Below are 17,431 nucleotides of genomic sequence, written 5' to 3' on the forward strand. Positions count from 1 at the left end.
TCTCGATCCATGCCTCCATTCTATTTCTGATATTCTGGATCATCTTTACTATCATTACTCTGCATTCTTTTTCATGTAGGTTGCCTATTTCCTCTTCATTTATTTGGTCTTGTAGGCTTTTACCTTGCTCCTTCATCTGTAACATATTTTTTTTGGCATCTCATTTTTTTTGATGGGTGAGGCTGTGTTCCTGTCTTGCTGATTGTTTGGCCTGAGGCGTCCAGCACTGGAGTTTGCAGGCAGCTGGGTGGAGCTGAGTCTTGGTGCCGAGATAAGGATCTCTGGGAGACCTCACACTGATTAATATTCCCTGGGACCTTAAGTTCTCTGTTAGTCCAGCAGCTTGGACTCAGCACTCCCACCACAGGAGCTCACGCCCAACCCCTGGCCTGGGATCCAAGACCCCACAAGCCATGTGGCACAGCAAAAACAAACAAAAACATAAAACAAACAGAAAAGAGCAGAACAGTAACAAAGAATAAAAAATTAAATAAAATCAGAAAAATAAAAAATATATTAGAAAAAATACATATTAGAAAAAAAAATAAATAAAAAATATATTAGAAAAAAATAAAAATAAAAAGCCAGGGCTGGGAGAAGGGGTACTGCCTGTCGGTGCCTCACCAGCCACCTGAGACCTCTCTGTAGCATGATGTCCAGCTGAGATGTGCCAACTGAACCTCCTTACAAAGGCAAGCCTTCCTCCTGGTAGATGAGCACTGGCCTGAGGCTCAGACTCAGCCAATCAGAGCCTGTGTTGGTCCCCTGAGGGGCAGAGAGAGGATGGCAGCCAGGGCATCCCAAGTCCCTCTCCCACTGCCAGGCAAAGCAGTGGGGAGCAGAACTAGAAGGGACATCGGTAATCACAGGTTAGTAAGTTACAAATGCATTTGATTTCAGGAGCTGCCAGATGAATTTTTGTTTGTGTGAACCACGTGCCTGGAACAACTGAATCAATCTCAGAATGTTTTGCAATCTAGGGTCACCAGGGTCACAAACAATGACCAGGAACCAGAGTGGATAACCTCAGTCTCTGTGTGTGAGGACAGATGGCCCTGATACCTCACCCCAGTTCTTAACTGTGTCTTGTTTCAGGAACCAGTTCATTTCTTCATCCAACAAATATTAATTAAGGACATATTGTGTGCCAGAGACTGTTCCAGACTTTAGGGATGCAGCAGTGAATAAAACAGATAAAGTCGATGACCTCATGGGGCTTATATCCTAGTTGGTAATAACAAGTAACATTAATTGTTGTGCTTTCTGTACCCAGGCACTGTTCTGTTTCTCTGTTTTATCGCCTTTTTTAAAAACAATTTTATTTATTTTATTTTTGGCTGCGTTGGATCTTTATTGCTGTGTATGGGCTTTCTCCAGTTGCGGAGAGCGGGGGCTACTCTTCATTGCAGTGTGCGGGCTTCTCATTGCGGTGGCTTCTCTTGTCGTGGAGCACGGGCTCTAGGCACTCAGGCTCAGTAGTTGTGGCACGGGCTTAGTTGCTCTGCAGCAGGTGGGATCTTCCCAGACCAGGGCTTGAACCCGTGTCCCCTGCATTGGGAGGCGGATTCTTAACCACTGCGCCACCAGGGAAGCCCTGTTTTATTGCTTTTAATACTTATGCTATCTCATAAATAGTCCAAATTAAAATTTCACCAATTGTTCCTAAACCATCCTTCAGAGCATTTTCCCCTCGATCCAGAATCCAATTTAAGATCATATATTTCTTTAATCTCGAACAGTTTTTCAGCCTTTCCTTGACAGACACATTCTTAACATACCAAGCACATATACCAGATACACACAGGAATGGTCTCCCATTCTTTCAATCTTGCTGTAGGAGACTCTTGTTACTGCCAGCTAGTGAACGGTAGGTGGCGTTAGACACAGCGCATAACCCTGTATAACCAACCGTCTCACAGAAATCAGAGGTATGCATTATTACTATCTGCATTTTACATGTAGGGAAACTGAAGCACAGAACAGTTAAAGTAAGGTGTCCAAAGTTGCACAGCTAGTAGAAGGCTATGTGCTGTGTATTTTTATTATAGTAATAATAATTAACCTTTTATGTGTACAAAGATGTTTACAGGTTACAGGTGGGACATCAGGCATTCCTACGGAGAAGGCAAGACAGAAAGCACCATCATCACCATCTTCAACCTCATCTTATACATGACTGTCTTGACACGCAGAGAGGTTACTTCAGGCTGGTTTGTAAGTGAGGAGCAGGGTCCAGAACAGGAATTCTGAGGCATCCCCTGCAATGTCCTATCAGGAAAGGCCAGCATGGTTCAAGATCCAGAGATACATCCCACTTCACAAGTGTTGGCTACTCCAAATGGTCTTTGCTGGGTTGGAGAGAGAAAAATCCTGGCAGGCAACAGTCCAGGAGCACGTAGGGGAGACCCCTCCCCAATTCACACCCCGACCATCGAGCTGGTCCAGTCTGGTGGTGCCCTAGGTGGAGGCCCCTCCGAGGGGCTGGCTGAACTCAGAGTCGTGGCCTGCAGAACTCAGCCTACTCCAGGCCAGGCAGCGGGGCAGCCCAGCTGAGGAGCACAGGGCACGTGTGAGAAGACAGTGCACTTGCAAGAGGTAGGGGGGAACTCCGTGGCTTTGGAGACATCATGCTCTGGGATTCTGATTTGGCAGCCTCTTAGGTTAACAATAATCATCCTGAAGGGCTCTTTGTAGATTAATGAGAAAATTCCAGTTAAGTGCTCAGCTCAGAGTAGGTGCCCAAAAATGTGAATGTCCCTCTGTTCCCTTCCCCATATCCCTCCTGACCTCATCATTTCATCTTTTTAATAGTAATCTCTAGATGAAACACATATGGATTATTCTTTGTTTGGTGAATTATTTCCAGCAAATGTTCCATTTCAGGTTGACTCCCCTGCCACTCAGGATGTATCAGGACAAGTCAGGATGAACTCAAGTAAACACTTTTAATATTTAATAAAACCATCTATTATCAGAAAGGTAATTTGCTATTGCTTTGAGAAAGTAAATTCCAATGCACTTCAGACCTAGGGTTTAACGGCATTTTGCTTTTGCCGTTTAAGATTATTTATATATGTTTCCTCCATTAGCAGAGCTACGTGAGGGCCAATTATAACGCCTTTTATAAAATTCAAAACATGTTCTTCATGTATTATAATTATTTTCTCCTATATCATCTCACCTGCAAGTATATCTGTCAAAATACTTAAAAATTGGTTCACGCTCTTAAATGAACTTGCTGTGGCTTGATCTTGGTATCTATTACGTGGACAGGATAGCTGCCATCATGCATGTGGCTTGAGCAGAGTCATCTAAATCTGACTCAACATAGCCCAGTGGTCAGCTGATTATTTGTTTCAAATATATAAATCCTTTTGCATACAGCTAATGGCAAAGAGTAGAGGCTTGCCTTAGCAAGGAACACACAAAGCCACCGGGCTGACTTTGGTGTCAGGAATTCCTTTTAAGAAACAGATGGGGCACTTTCCTGGTGGCACAGGGGTTAAGAATCCACCTGCCAATGCAGGAGACACGGGTTTGAGCCCTGGTCCGGGAAGATCCCACATGCCGTGGAGCAACTAAGCCCGTGCGCTACAACTACTGAGCCTGCACGCTAGAGCCCATGAGCCACAACTACTGAGCCCGCTTGCCTAGAGCCTGTGCTCTGCAACAAGAGAAGCCACTGCAATGAGAAGCCTGCGCACCGCAACAAAGAGTAGCCCCCACTCGCCGCAACTAGAGAAAGCCTGTGTGCAGCAACGAAGACCCAACACAGCCAAAAATAAATAAATAAATAAATAATTTTTTTAAAAAAAGAAAAAGAAACAGAGGGGAGTACAACTGAAACTAACACAACATTGTAAACCAACTATATTCCAATAAAATTTTTTTTAAAAAAAGGCTACACACAGCATGATTCTATCTGACCTCATCATTTCAACCCAGCAAGTATAAAGGCCATCACTGTGCCAGCATGAAAAATATAATAGTTGAAATAAGGAGCACATTATATACATATATATATACATATATATATCTACACACACATATATATAATAGCTGAAATGAGAGCATAATAGATGGAATATAGCTAAAACATGAATTAGAAAATCGGAAGAGCAAATTAAAGAACTCTTTAAAAAACAGAAAATATAAAATAAAGCTACAAGATATGGATAAGAAAAGTATTAACACTCAGTTAACTAGAGCTCAGGGAGAAAAAGACACACACACAAATTGAGAGGAAGAACCATTTGAATAAATCGTGGAGATCAATCTCCCAGGATTGAAGGGAGGACAGAGTGGCTGGACCAGCACAAGTAAAGAGAAAAGGGAGACAATCTTTGCGGGGTATTACAGGCCCTGTTGAAGAGTTGTCGGGTTGGTTGGTTGGTTTTGTTGTGTGTGGGGGAGGGGGATTTGCATTTTTTTATTACGTTTTAATTGACGTATAATACAATCCACCCTTTGGTTTGGGGCCAAACCTGGCCAGGACATTATAAGAAAGAAAAATTACAAGACAAGATCTCTCATGAACACAGATATGAAAATCCCAAGAGAATCCAATTATTTATTAAAATGATCATAACAATGAGGTCATTTTTTCCAGGGAAAATACAGGTTGATTTAAAATAAGAAAATCAATCAATATAGTTCACCAAATTAACAGAATAATGGAGGAAAACTACATGATCACTTCAGTAGATAAGGAAAAAGCATTTGATAAAATTTAAGTTGGTATTTGATAAAGATACTCCAAAAACCAAGGGAAAAAAAATCCCTAGAGCTAACATTACAATTCATAGTGAAATATATAGACTCTTTTCAGAAAATAGTAGCAAAGTTTTTGAAAGTTGAGAAGATTAATTTGCAATAGTAGGAATTCCTTGAATATCATGAAATAAGTCTTGTGTCTGTAGCCAAATTTCTAAAGAGTCTCCCTTCACGTAGTCTCAGACGCCAGTGTGAATCATTTTTGTCTCCTGAAAGAAGACGGGTGATGGAGGCAGAGGGCTGCTCTAAGGCACCTGCCTCACAAAATGTAGTCTATACTGGGGGAATGGGAGGGGTGCTGATAGGAGGATGACCTTTCCCAGGTCTCCCTAGAGATTTGTCTCCTTATGTAGAGGAAGATGTGGCTGCAACTTTTCTGAAATATTTCTGAGAGGTGTTTCTTGAACTTCTCACCCATGAACGCATAGATAATAGGGTTCACACAGCAGTGGGTGAAGGAAATGGTTTCTGTGACATGGGTGGCATAGATCAACCGCTGGCTCATGACGCATCCATCCAAGATGTGCATGTTGTGCAGGGAAGTAAGGAAAAGGACTACATTGAACGGGACCCAGAAGAGTAAAGAGACAACCACCACAACGAGCACGAGCTTGATGGCCTTGGTCTTGTTGTGGCTCTGGCAACTCTTCAGCTGGTGCAGGATGCTAATGTAGCAGAACATAAGGATGGTGAATGGGATCAACAGGCCTAAGATATTCATTTCAAAGTGGATGAAGATCTTCCATTTCAGCGTCTCTTGATTGTAATACAAATAACACTGTAGAACCCCATCATCAGAGGCCTCTTGGTAAAATACCAGTAACGGGCTGGTGGCCACAAAGGCAATCAGCCACATTGCCAGACTCAGGGCTATGCCCATTCTGGTCGTCCTCACTTTCATGGCGTATACAGCACGGACAACTGCCAGGTACCTGTCCACACTCATGAGGGTGACAAAGAACATGCTGCTAAAGAAGCCAATGTAATAAAAGCCAGAGACCACCTTGCACATTACAGTCCCAAACACCCACTGGTCCAGCTGATAGTGGGTCTGAAAGGGGAAGGAGAAGACAAAAAGCAAGTCAGACAGGGCCAAGTTCAAGAGGTATATGTCTGTGATGCTCCTCAGCTTCTTGCAGGTGACAAGGACCAGGATGACCAGGCTGTTTCCCAGAAGACCAAATACAAACAGGAGGCAGTAAAAGATGGCAAGAAGCAACTTGCTATCTCTTTGGGTAAGTTCCCCATCACAGGGGCTTGAGATGATATCAGGATAGTAGTAGTCAGTTATTGTCACATTGAGCTCAAGTGTATAATCCATCAAGGCAGGAAGACTTGGCCACAGAGGCACCTAAGAGAGATTCATTTAACAATATTTTTATTTAAAAGTATGGATTGAATTGTGCCTCTCGCCCCTCCCAAGTTCATGTGTTGAAGCTCTAAAGCCCTGTTATGGTCTAACTGTGTCCTTCCAAAATTTGTATGTTGAAACCCTACCCCCATTGTGACGGTATTAGGAGGTGGAGCCTTTGCAAAGTGATTGGATTAGGTGAGGTCATAAGGGTGGAGCCCTCATGAATGGGATGAGTGCCCTTATAAGAATCACAGGAGAGCTTGCTTCCTCTCTCTGCTGTAGGGTTTGTGAGGATACAATGGGAATTTGGCAGTTTGCAATCTGGAAGAGGGCTCTCACCAGAACCTGACTGTTCTGGTACCTTGATCTTGGACTTCCCAGACTCTAGAACTGTGAGAAATAAATTTGTTGTTTGTCAGCCACCCAGTCTATGGTATTCTGTTATAGGAGCCCAAAGTGACCAAGACACTCCCAATGTCACTATATTTGGAGACAGGCCATTAAGGAGGTAATTTAGATTAAATGAGATCATCAGATGGGGCCCTAATCCAATGGGACTGGTGTCCTTGTAAGATGAGGACAAAGTGTGAAGGCAGCCCAAGAGGATCTCACCAGAAATCCAATTTGTTAGCACCTTGCTCTTGGACTTCTAGCCTCCAGAACTGTGAGAAAATAAATCCCTGTCATTTAAGCCACCCAGCCTGTGACATTTTGTGATGGCAGCTTAAACAGATTAATACAGGGGCTACATGGGACCTCTCTGCCTTTTCTACCCAAATTTGTAAATTTTCTGTAAACTTAAAACTTCTCTAAAAAGTACAGCCTATTAGCACTTTTTAAAAGCTGAAAACTGCCTGGGCTGACTAATACAGAGGGGTTGTGTGGGATAAGAAAAGCCAAAATTTGCAAAGAAAACTTAAATACCTATAGTTCTACCCCTCAGAATTAGCAACTGCTAGCATACTGCCATATTTGCTTTTGATTCTTTTCCTTTTCCTCCCTTCCTTCCTTCTGCAATGGAGATAAAGTGAAAGGAAGACTCAACATTTAAAACATGATCATTCTCTTATATTCAGGAAAGACACATATGCCCTTTTTGGCCAACTGCAGCAATGGAGAAGTTCAGCCGTTTTTCAAGTGCTTCAATGGCGACTCGAATCAACCTCTTGAAATCCCTTTCCTGCAATTCTGCCTTGTTTTCAAGCCCCTTTCGATGACTTTCCTCAAGACATTTTTCGATGACAGGTATCATTTACAACCCTGCAGGTGTGTGAATTGCAGTACCCCTGACCTCCATTTTTTAACTTGCTTTTGTAGGAACTGGTCCCAAAACAGCAGGATTGCTGCAAGTCCTAATCTGATTCCAGGGGCAAGCTGAGCCTTTGGTCAATTCGTCTTCCTGATTGGAAATTAGAGTGACATGTGCCTGTCCAAACACCTAGGGCTTGTTTCTCATTGGTTCCCCCCCTTCCCCTTCATCCTCTGGACAAATTCCAAGCTGTTCAAAACAGGATGTTGAAGGTGCGCATTCCCTAAGTGAGGAGATTGTTAGGAAAGAGGCCGGTGGGGAGAATGCGAGCAGCAGGAAATGAGGAGATGAGGCAACTTTTCCACACTCTTCCTGATCAGACGATGTACCATCCTCTGGGTTTCCCACACTTGCTTCAGCGGTAGGACGGTTCCCCTGCACCTGGAGTTTGGGGACCCATGGAATGGGGGGCAGGCAGTATTACTCTTAAGTGGCTACATTTGTTGACCCATCCTCACCAATTCTCTCAGCCCCACCAGTGTCCAGCCTTAGGTCTCATCCAGCTGTGGTTTTAGTGTGGTCAATCCTGGTTGCATCACACCCCCTGAATGTATTTTGTAAGTATTTATCTGTCTCTCACTGTGTTTGATTTTTTTTTTTAATTTTCTTTATAATGGGGTATAGCTGATTTTCAGTGCTCTGTTTCTTGCTGCTGTACATCCACTTGATTCACTTACAGAGAGACATTAATAAATTCGTTTTCAGAAAACAAACAAACAAACAAAAACATGATCATTCTCCTCAAACTGATATTTATATTCAAGGCAATTTCAACCTAGACTTACTATTTTTCCGAGGCATTTGATTATTGAACATTCAGACATCCCTATCCACTATGCCACATTTCTATAATTTGAAATGCCAAGCAAGTTAGCTATTTTAAAAATATTAATTTCACTATGTGCACAAAATAGATTTTAAAACAGTTTCTGAAGAACGGGGTGGGTCTTTTTTTTATGCGGCCAGCAACTTTCAAATCAACAGTCTCCCCTCCTACATCGTCCTCCCTACTTGTCTTTTACAGTTATTTTTAAAAACAATTTCCATTTCATGGTCCTTCTCTTCTGCTCTCCTAAGATCCTGGACTATGAGGAGGTCTTCAACTCATTTTCTTCCCCAGATCCTTCCTACTGACGCCCACTCCACACTTCCCCCGTGCTCTTTTATCATTAAAATCTGTGGAAAGTATTAGCAAGCTCTACCATTTATCACAGTGGACCAGGAATTTTAGATGCATCACCTCATTTATTCCTCTTGAATCCCTATGAAGCAGGCACTAATATCTCCTTTCTATTCCTGCAGTTACGATTATACCGAATCTCAGCTTCTGTCCAGTGCCTGAAGTTACACAGAGGGTGAGAGATTAGAGCCAGGACTCAAAAACCACATCTGTCTACTCCAATCCTTATTCTTTTCCATATTTCTCTATTTCGTGTGTTTAAAGAAAAAAAAAAAAAAGAGTAAAACGCTCTTACCTTTTAGAATCTAGACCACCTGACTTCCAAGTTCTAGATTAGTTTGTAGCAGAGTAAACTTGGACTTGTTTTTCAAACTGAGTTTCAGGTTCCCCTCTGTGGAAGGGGGCTAAGAACGCTTTTCAGGGGTTGGTGGGACGTGCCTGAGGTCATTGAAGTTAGCATCTAGTTAGGGATGAACGTTTGCTTGCCAGCTTTGTTCCTTGAGAATAATACCCACATGTCTTCCTGTTATCTCACAGATGCACTGTATGCAGCAAATGGACAGATTCCTCCCCAGATGCCTGGTGACAGGAGGGATCTTTTCTTATCCACCTTCCCACTCTTGGAGGGGCTTTGACACCCTCCTAGCATCCTGCAGAGAAAAATGGCATGGCTTTCTTTCCTCCACCAGAGCCATGGACAGCTATTAAGACATATGCAGGGTTTGTAAACTCTGGGGATATGCAAAGAAAAAAAAAGTCACCTCCTTTGCCAGATTTCTGAAGTCATGGTGTTCCCTTTGCCTGACCCCAGGGACATAAAACTGTCCCTGCTTCGTACATCCTTCTTCCCCAAGGATGCTTAGTAATACATACCTTAATTAGAGCCTTCTTTCCAGAGGTTTTCAGTGTTGCTAATTCCCTTTTCTCAGAGTCTGCGCTGTCATGTGTTCTGCTCAGACGAGAACAGCTCCTCTGCAGGTATCTTATCTGTGGTGAGTGGCAGAATAGGGGTGGGTCTACTATCGCACCCTGCAGTGATTTAAAAAGTTTAAAAAAATGATCTCATATAGAGAACAAACTAGCGGTTACCAATGGAGAGAGGCAATGTAGGGGTAGGGAATTAAGAGGTATGAACTATTAGGTATAAAATAAACTACAAGGATATCATGTACACATGGAGAATACAGCCAATATTTTATAATAACTATAAATGGAGTCTAACTTTTAAAAATTGTGAATCACTATAGTGTACACCTGTGATATGTAATATTGTACATCAACTATACTTCTTTTTTTAAAAAATGCTTAAAAATCATATATAGTGACAGCACACACAAAAAAACTAAAAATTAAAAAATAGATCTCACCAAAGAACACATACAGATGGCAAATTAGCATGTGATAAAACATTATTTCACTAGGGAATTGTAAATTAAAGCAACAGTGAGTTACTGCCACACACTTGTGATGTGGAAGAATGGCTAAAATCAAAACACCAAATGCTGGAGAGGGAGAAGATTAAGAGGAGCTTTCATTTATTGCTCATGGAAATGCAAACTGGTATAATCACTTTGGAAGACAGTTTGGTAATTTTTTATAAAGCTAGAATAGGCTTACCATATAATCCAGTAATCATGCTCCTGATTTTTACCCAAATGAGTTGAAAACATATCCACACAAAAACCTGAGCATGAATATTTATAGCATCTTTATTTATAATTGTCAAAAATTGGAATTGACCAAGATGCCCTTCAATAGATGAACGGATAAACAAACTGTGGTAATGTATATAATGGCATGTTATCCAGTGATTTTAGAAAACCAGCTATCAAGCCACAAATAGAAGTCTTAAGTGTATATTGTTAAGTGAAAGAAGCCTGTATGAAAAGGCTACATGCCATATGACTCCAACGATAGGACATTTTGGAAAAGGCAAAACGATTGAGACAGTAAATGATCAGTAGTTGTCTGGGGTTCAGGGGCAGGGGGATGATTCTTCCAATCCAAGAGCACGAGATATCGTTCCATTTCTTTGAATCATCTTCAATTTCCTTCATCAATGTTTTATAGTTTTCAGAGTATACGTCTTTCACCTTCTTGGTTAAAGTTTATTCCTAGGTGTTTGGGGTTTTTTTTGTGGTACGCGGGCCTCTCACTGCTGTGGCCTCTCCCGTTGCGGAGCACAGGCTCCAGACCTGCAGGCTCAGTGGCCATGGCTCACGGGCCCAGCCGCTCCGCGGCATGTGGGATCTTCCCGGACCAGGGCACGAACCCATGTCCCCTGCATTGGCAGGCGAACTCTCAACCACTGCGCCACCAGGAAAGCCCCTTTCCTAGGTGTTTTTTTAATGCAATTTTAAATGGTAATTTTTTAAACTTTCTCTTTCTGACATTTCACTTTTCGTGTGTAGAAACGCAACAGATTCTTCCTTACGGTGGCGAGAAGAGGTGTTTCAGGAACAAAATTGTGAAGTGATGAACACATGGTTTATTTCTGCTGGTTGAGACCAGGCCAGTGGGATAAGTTCGGTCATCTGCATGGAAGAGAGTCTCTTGCCTCAATATCGAGAGGCAAGAACCTAACTGGGCCTGACAAAACCAGACCAACTTGGTTAACTTACACAAAGGTCTACAGCCACAAACACCTTTACTGTGGGGTTCAGGCTGTCCCAGGAAGGCAACAGAGAAAGGGGGCCCATCTCTGGCTTTTGTGGTCCAACAGATAACAAGTGACAAACTCTCCCCACCTGCCAATCATAGGTGCTCATCACCCTCCAATGAGGAGCAGGAAGTGAGGAGAGAGGTGGAACCAGAGCTGTCCTTTCCAATACTGCTCCCCCTCCTGGAGGGATGTGGAAGTTCCTCGTGGAAACACAGGGCACGAGGTAAGGATTCTCACATGCGGATGACGCCCATCACTGTTACACTTCAACTTCTTTCTTTAGATGCAATTTAGAATGCTTATGTACTCCTGTATGCCTTGTTTCATGACCTCTACATCCAATCTCTTTTGTCTGCAATCTCATCTCATAGAAATATCTGCTGGTGCCTGAGTTCATATCTAGGTAACTCCCCTCACCCACATCATTTACATGCTGATGCAGTTTGGGGAAATCCTCAGATCTTTTATAAGAGTTTTGTATGTGATAAGCAAAGATCAATGGTTCACAGAAAGTGAGACTCAGGGCCCACAGATATTGCTGAGTCACATCACGAGGTCGGGAACTATGATACCTGTTTCACCTGAAGTTGTGGAAGGAGCCGTGGACCCTTCCCCAGCTCAGCCAAGCAGGCCTAAGGGACTTGGTGGAATTCTCCCAAAGCCGAATTCCAGGATGGGCATGGGACTTGGCGCAGATGTCCTTGCTTTATGCAGGGTAACTGAGTAGGGGCTGAGGGAAGTCAGGGGGAGTGGGCTGGCCTCCATCCTGCGTATTTCCTCAACTCCACAAAACTGGGCCACTTGGTAGAGGCCAAGTTTGACTGAGCGACTTGACTTGGGAAGAGGTGATTCTGGGGCTCATTTATACACCAAGGAGTCTTTACTATGAGATTGCATTTAGGGTCCACTTGGATAATTCAGGATAATCTCCCTATCTTAAGATCCTTGACCTAATGACATCTGCAAAGACCCTTTTTCCAAATAAGGTTACTTTTACAAATTCCAGAGATTAGGACTTGACATCTTTGGGTGGCCTTTATTCAAATTACTATACCCTGGCTCTAAAGACACAGACTGTGACAGAGTTAAAGAGAAGCCTTCGTTCCTCACCTTTGGGCACACAGCAGGGATCCTAGCATCCTAGAAGAAGGTACCAAACTACACAGACAAGGTCATGTAAGGCCCCCAGAATCAATGGTCTTTCCAAGTCCACCTTCTGTTGCACGGAAACATTCACCAGGTTCTGGAAGGAATACCCTCAGGGATGGACATGTTTTTAAAAAGAACGTTTGACAGAGGTAAGAGAAAGAATTTAAATTCTCTGGGACACAGAAGTGCTAGATTGGATCTACCAGAGAAGTCCCATGTAAGTCCAACTCTGTCATGTCCCTCCAAGAGTCCAGAAGACTTCCCTTCACCTCAGAATGAAAAAGATTGATGAAGGAAACCCCGAAATTCTTATAAAGTGCTGTGCTGGGGACTGACTATAGTTGAAATGGGCTCACAGCACCACAGTCAGTGGGGACAGTAAGAGCCTGGGGTGTTGAGGCAGGACAGCTAACTACTGCCGTTGTTAGGACAGAGTGTGGGGTGGGCAAGCTAATCACAGATTGGGACAACACGTTGGGCCAATGTCTCTGGCTAAGTGGGTTAATCATGGGATTCATGGGAACAAACTAACAGGCAGTTACAGATATTTTGCTTGATTTGTGCATCCAAGGAAATTGATCTGGCAAAGAGATCTAGCCTGAGCTTTATGTGAGAGATGCAATCATGCAGTCCCCAGATGTGCGTCAGCAGAGTCAGAACTCCTTTAAAGACAGGAAAGATGGGAGGACATCTTCCGAAATGTGAGTTATCTTCCTAGATATCTGACAACCTTGGACAGCTGGTTCCCCTTGAGCCTCCTTTGCTATCAGAAGCAGCTCCACCTCCTCTGGCAGACTAGGCTAGCCTTCTCTCACTTTAAGATCTTATAATAACCTCCTCAGAGGCAGTTACCTTGCAATAGGATATCAATTCTCCACTTGACAAATAATAGATCACAGCATCTTCTATCTCCTTTCCTCCAAAATGAAAAGAAAGAAAAGACTGTGTTTAAGTCAACTCTCAGTGTAAATGCATAAATTAGTACTATCACATATACTTGCCATAGAGCATTGGGCAGAAAGTGACCTCAGGTCATCAAACCTAACTCTTTCTTTATAAATGGGAATATTAAGCCCAGAAAGGAAGTAACTCCCCACAAAAACATGCAGTAAGTTGGTGGTTGAGCCAGAGACAGAACTCAGGTCTTCTGAAGCACAGCCTAGGGTTCTTTTCACATGACACTGTATTTAAAAATTCTCATGTGATAGTATTACAGAGTTGTGGATAAAACTAGGGGGAATCTTTTTGGGTTTTCTACTTTTTCCAACTATAAGTCCACCCATGATTTTCAGGGTACAAAAGCATTTGCTTAACAAAAAGTGGTTGACAGAAACCTGAGTTTAATAAAAGCATATGTGTTATTGATAATAAAGCCAGTTTATCAGAAACTTTTTTGCCATCTATATAATTTAATTTTCCACATAGATTACCCCCCCCAAAAAAAAGCTACAATAAATAGATTTTTTTTTCTTACTGCTAAATATTTATTTCCTGTATAAGAGTGGTCAGGAACATTGCCTGCATACAATCAAAGGTACAACTGCAATATTGCTTTGAAGTGTTGAACATGGAGACACATGCGTGGTTAATAGTATAATATATGTACTTTTAGTTGCATTTTCAGGAAACTTATGCTATATTGTATGCATGAACTGATTAGACTTCTTAGCCTGTAACAGGGTTCTTTATTCCCAGAATAAAATTCCCAGAATTCTACTAACATTTTTGGTTTTTTTCAACACTACAAACACTTACTGAGGACCTAGCATATTCCCAGCACTGCTCTAGTCATTAGAAGAGTTAAAAAGGTGAAATTATATGATTCCCCCCTTTAGGGGTTTAGCAAACAATGGTATTTTCATCACGGGAGTCCCAGGAGGTAATGGCTCTCTGAAGAATGATGAATAATGAAAGGAAAAAGTCATTGTGAAAACTATGTAGAAATCCAGAAAAATCTTTATGATTAGAAAAGCAGATTAAGGTGGCATATATGCTACGTTTGTCTGTGCCGAGACACGGATGGATGTGATCATATTCTAGAATGAAACAGGCAGAAATTAAAGTCAAATATTAGACTGTTCTTTATTTTGAAAGTTTTCTTTAATAATGATATGTTGTCAGGACTTCCCTTGTGGTCCATTGGTTAAGAATCCGTCTTGCAACGCAGGGGATGCCGGTTCGATCCCTGGTCAGGGAACTAAGATCCCACATGCCACGGGGCAAATAAGCCTGTGCACCACAACTAAAGAGCCTGCGTGCCACAACTAAAGAGCCTGTGTGCCACAACTAAAGAGCCCATGAGCTCTGGAGGCTGCGTGCCACTACTACAGAGCCCATGCACTCTGGAGTCCGTGCACTCTGGCTGCAACTAATAAGCCACACGTTCTGGAGCCCGCACACCATAACTAGAGAGAAGCCTGCGCGCTGCAATGAAAGATCCCATGTGCTGCAACTAAGACCCGATGCAGCCAATAAATAAATATTTAAAAAATAATATGTTGTCTTTTCAATAATAAGGTCTTAGGAAATAGAAAGTGGCTATCAGTGACAAATTTAAAGCAGATAAGTTTCCATTTTGTAACTGATTAAGTTGTAGATTAATTTACTAATCCACACTTGGAATTCTCCCAATGACAAAAAGCATCTACATGACAAGAAGTCGTATACAAGGCAAGTCTGAGTTTATCATTATTAAGCATATGTTGGGGAGAAAAACAGTTTCCTCTACTCTCTTAGGCTCAGTAATTGAAGGTCTATAAATTAAACTAACAAAAGACAGATTAAGAGGAGAAAAGGCGTAATTTTTATTAATGTTTAGGTGCATGGGTGTTCACAGGAAAGGAGTGAAACTCAAAGAAGCAGTTAGACTTGGGGGCTTATGTACCATTTTAACAAAGGAAAGGAGGTTTGGGCTTCAAAGGATGATAAATTGTGGTAAAGTGACAAGGAAATATGTGAGAGAACTAATAGAAGATAAGAGCTATTTTAATAAGGTCTGTTTATGCAAACTAAACTTGGTGTCAACTTCTTATCTTTGATAATAAGAGGCACTTTTCTTTTTCTGGTACAGAGTGGGCACCTTTCTCAAAGGGAAATGTATGCCCTGATTTTGGTATACGAGGGAAGGGCAGAGAACTCTTCCTGTATTGATTGATTCTCAGTTGCCTTTAACTGAAAATAATCCTTATACCAAAGTAGCATATTTTGGGTTGGCATATTCTGACTTCACTTAATAATATCTCCATTTTGTGAGTACCCCTCATGAGTCAGCCATAGCTTATATATTTCGCCCTTGGTGGGGTTATGGGAGTGCCCTGGGCTCCTCTTTTAAGCTTCAGGTTGAGACTGAGGTTCAGACTGCTCCAAGACTGAGCACTAGCCCTCAGGCAGTGGACATTTCCATCGCTGGTGAAACCTGTGCTCAGGCTGTGTTGTCTTAGGGTGGGCACCTTTGCATCTCTGTACCTATGGGTATTGTCTGTTTTACTGATTCCAAATTCTGTGGGAGGAACCTAGGGACCAGGATGTTTGGCAAAGACAGGATGCTTTGCAGCTCATGGGCATATGGAGAACTCTTAAAGGGAAGCTAGGAGGACTTCCTCCCCTGCCCCAGGAAAAGTACTCCCAAGTTAAGGGTGAAGGTAGAGTGTTAAGATGCTTCTCTTTTTCTCTCCTGATACCATTCATTCCTGTTCCCTGCATATAAGAGGAGTTTATGAAATAATGCATTATTCCTCTTTTGTTTTTTTCCTGTATTAAAGCTTGGTTCAGAATATCCACTTTGGAACCAGGCTGGGGACACCTCTATTCTAGTTTCCTTGATGACCAAAGACACAGTAACATCAATATGATCTCCACCAACCTCTGTTTTCTTTTTAGCTACTCCCAGACCCCAAAAGGCCAAACCAGCTCCTAAAAGAGATACTGAACCAGTCACACCAGCATTTCACTTACACTAAATCCAACTCTCAGATCAACCCTGCAGGTATTTTAGCCAACTTTTCCAAGATCTGCACGGCTCCTAAGAGGCAGAACTGGTACCAATCCAGGTTATACTGTCCACTTGGACACCAGTGCCCCTTCTCTCACATCCATCAATCCTCATCAGAAATAGAGTAAGCTACCCAAAGCCATCAGGGCAGTCAGAATCAACTTCCTTCTCCTCTGGGCTGCCAGAAACCCTTGCTTCTCACTGTAGATCTTGTCCACATCCACCCTCGTGTTCTTTGGACTGTCTTCCTCACCAGACTCAACTCACATCTTGCTCTTTTTTTTTTTTGGTCTCCACTCACTACTTCCAAGGCAGGCAGCAAGAGGTAGGTCTTAGAAAAGGCAGGATGAATTAGACCCAACAGCTTACAACAAAGAGGACATAAGTGTCACCTTCTCTTCTGGTCAGTTTTTGTCAGGGTCACATCCCAGGGAATTTGTGGCACCTGAAGGCTTTGGAGTCACACAGACCTGAGTGAAATCCCACTCAGCGATTTGCTTGAGTGTTTTATTTCACCTCTGTAGCCCTCATCATTTTCATCTGTACACGTCGGGTGATGATCCCTTTCTCAAAAGGTTAAGAAGATAAGCAATTTCCTCTGAAGACATCTAGCACCAAGTATGTGTTAATAACTACACTTTATATTAACCACCAAGGCGATCCTTATCATTTTACCTTCGTGGTTTTCCATTTGCTAGGCATGGAAGTAAATATTTTTTAGCTTATTGTTTCGAAATAATACCCAGAAAAGAAAGGTTGCAAGAATATACAAAGAATTGCTATATTCTTCTCCAAGATTCACCAAGTGTTAACATTTTGACACACTTGCTCTTTCTCTCTCTATGTATGTGATATATACATATTTTTTTTCTAAATCAGCTGAAAATTTTGGCATCATGTTTCTTCATCCCTAAACCCTTCAGTGTGAATTTCTTAAAAACAAGGACATTCTCTTACGTCACTGTAGTACTGTTATCAAGAAATTTAACATTAACACAGTACTACTCTCTAAG

At 42.2% G+C, this 17,431-nt stretch overlaps 1 protein-coding gene across 1 annotated transcript; it reads right to left on the bottom strand.

The window, feature by feature from the left end:
* Positions 1-4,606: 4,606 nt before the first annotated feature.
* Positions 4,607-9,654, bottom strand: CCR8 (C-C motif chemokine receptor 8). Its single transcript, XM_067755860.1, has 2 exons — positions 9,490-9,654; positions 4,607-6,124 (listed from the first exon to the last, which is right to left on the bottom strand). The coding sequence occupies exon 2, from the start codon at positions 6,092-6,094 to the stop codon at positions 5,033-5,035; it is 1,062 nt and encodes a 353-aa protein (XP_067611961.1). The 5' UTR covers positions 6,095-6,124; positions 9,490-9,654; the 3' UTR covers positions 4,607-5,032.
* Between the last annotated feature and the right edge of the window lie 7,777 nt (positions 9,655-17,431).

This window comes from Pseudorca crassidens, chromosome 10 (genome assembly GCF_039906515.1).
Source record: "Pseudorca crassidens isolate mPseCra1 chromosome 10, mPseCra1.hap1, whole genome shotgun sequence".
Lineage (NCBI taxonomy): Eukaryota > Metazoa > Chordata > Mammalia > Artiodactyla > Delphinidae > Pseudorca > Pseudorca crassidens.

What these genes read in the sequence shown, in the direction of transcription:
- CCR8 (XM_067755860.1), bottom strand. Translation starts at nt 6,094, where the DNA reads ATGGATTATACACTTGAGCTCAATGTGACAATAACTGACTACTACTAT.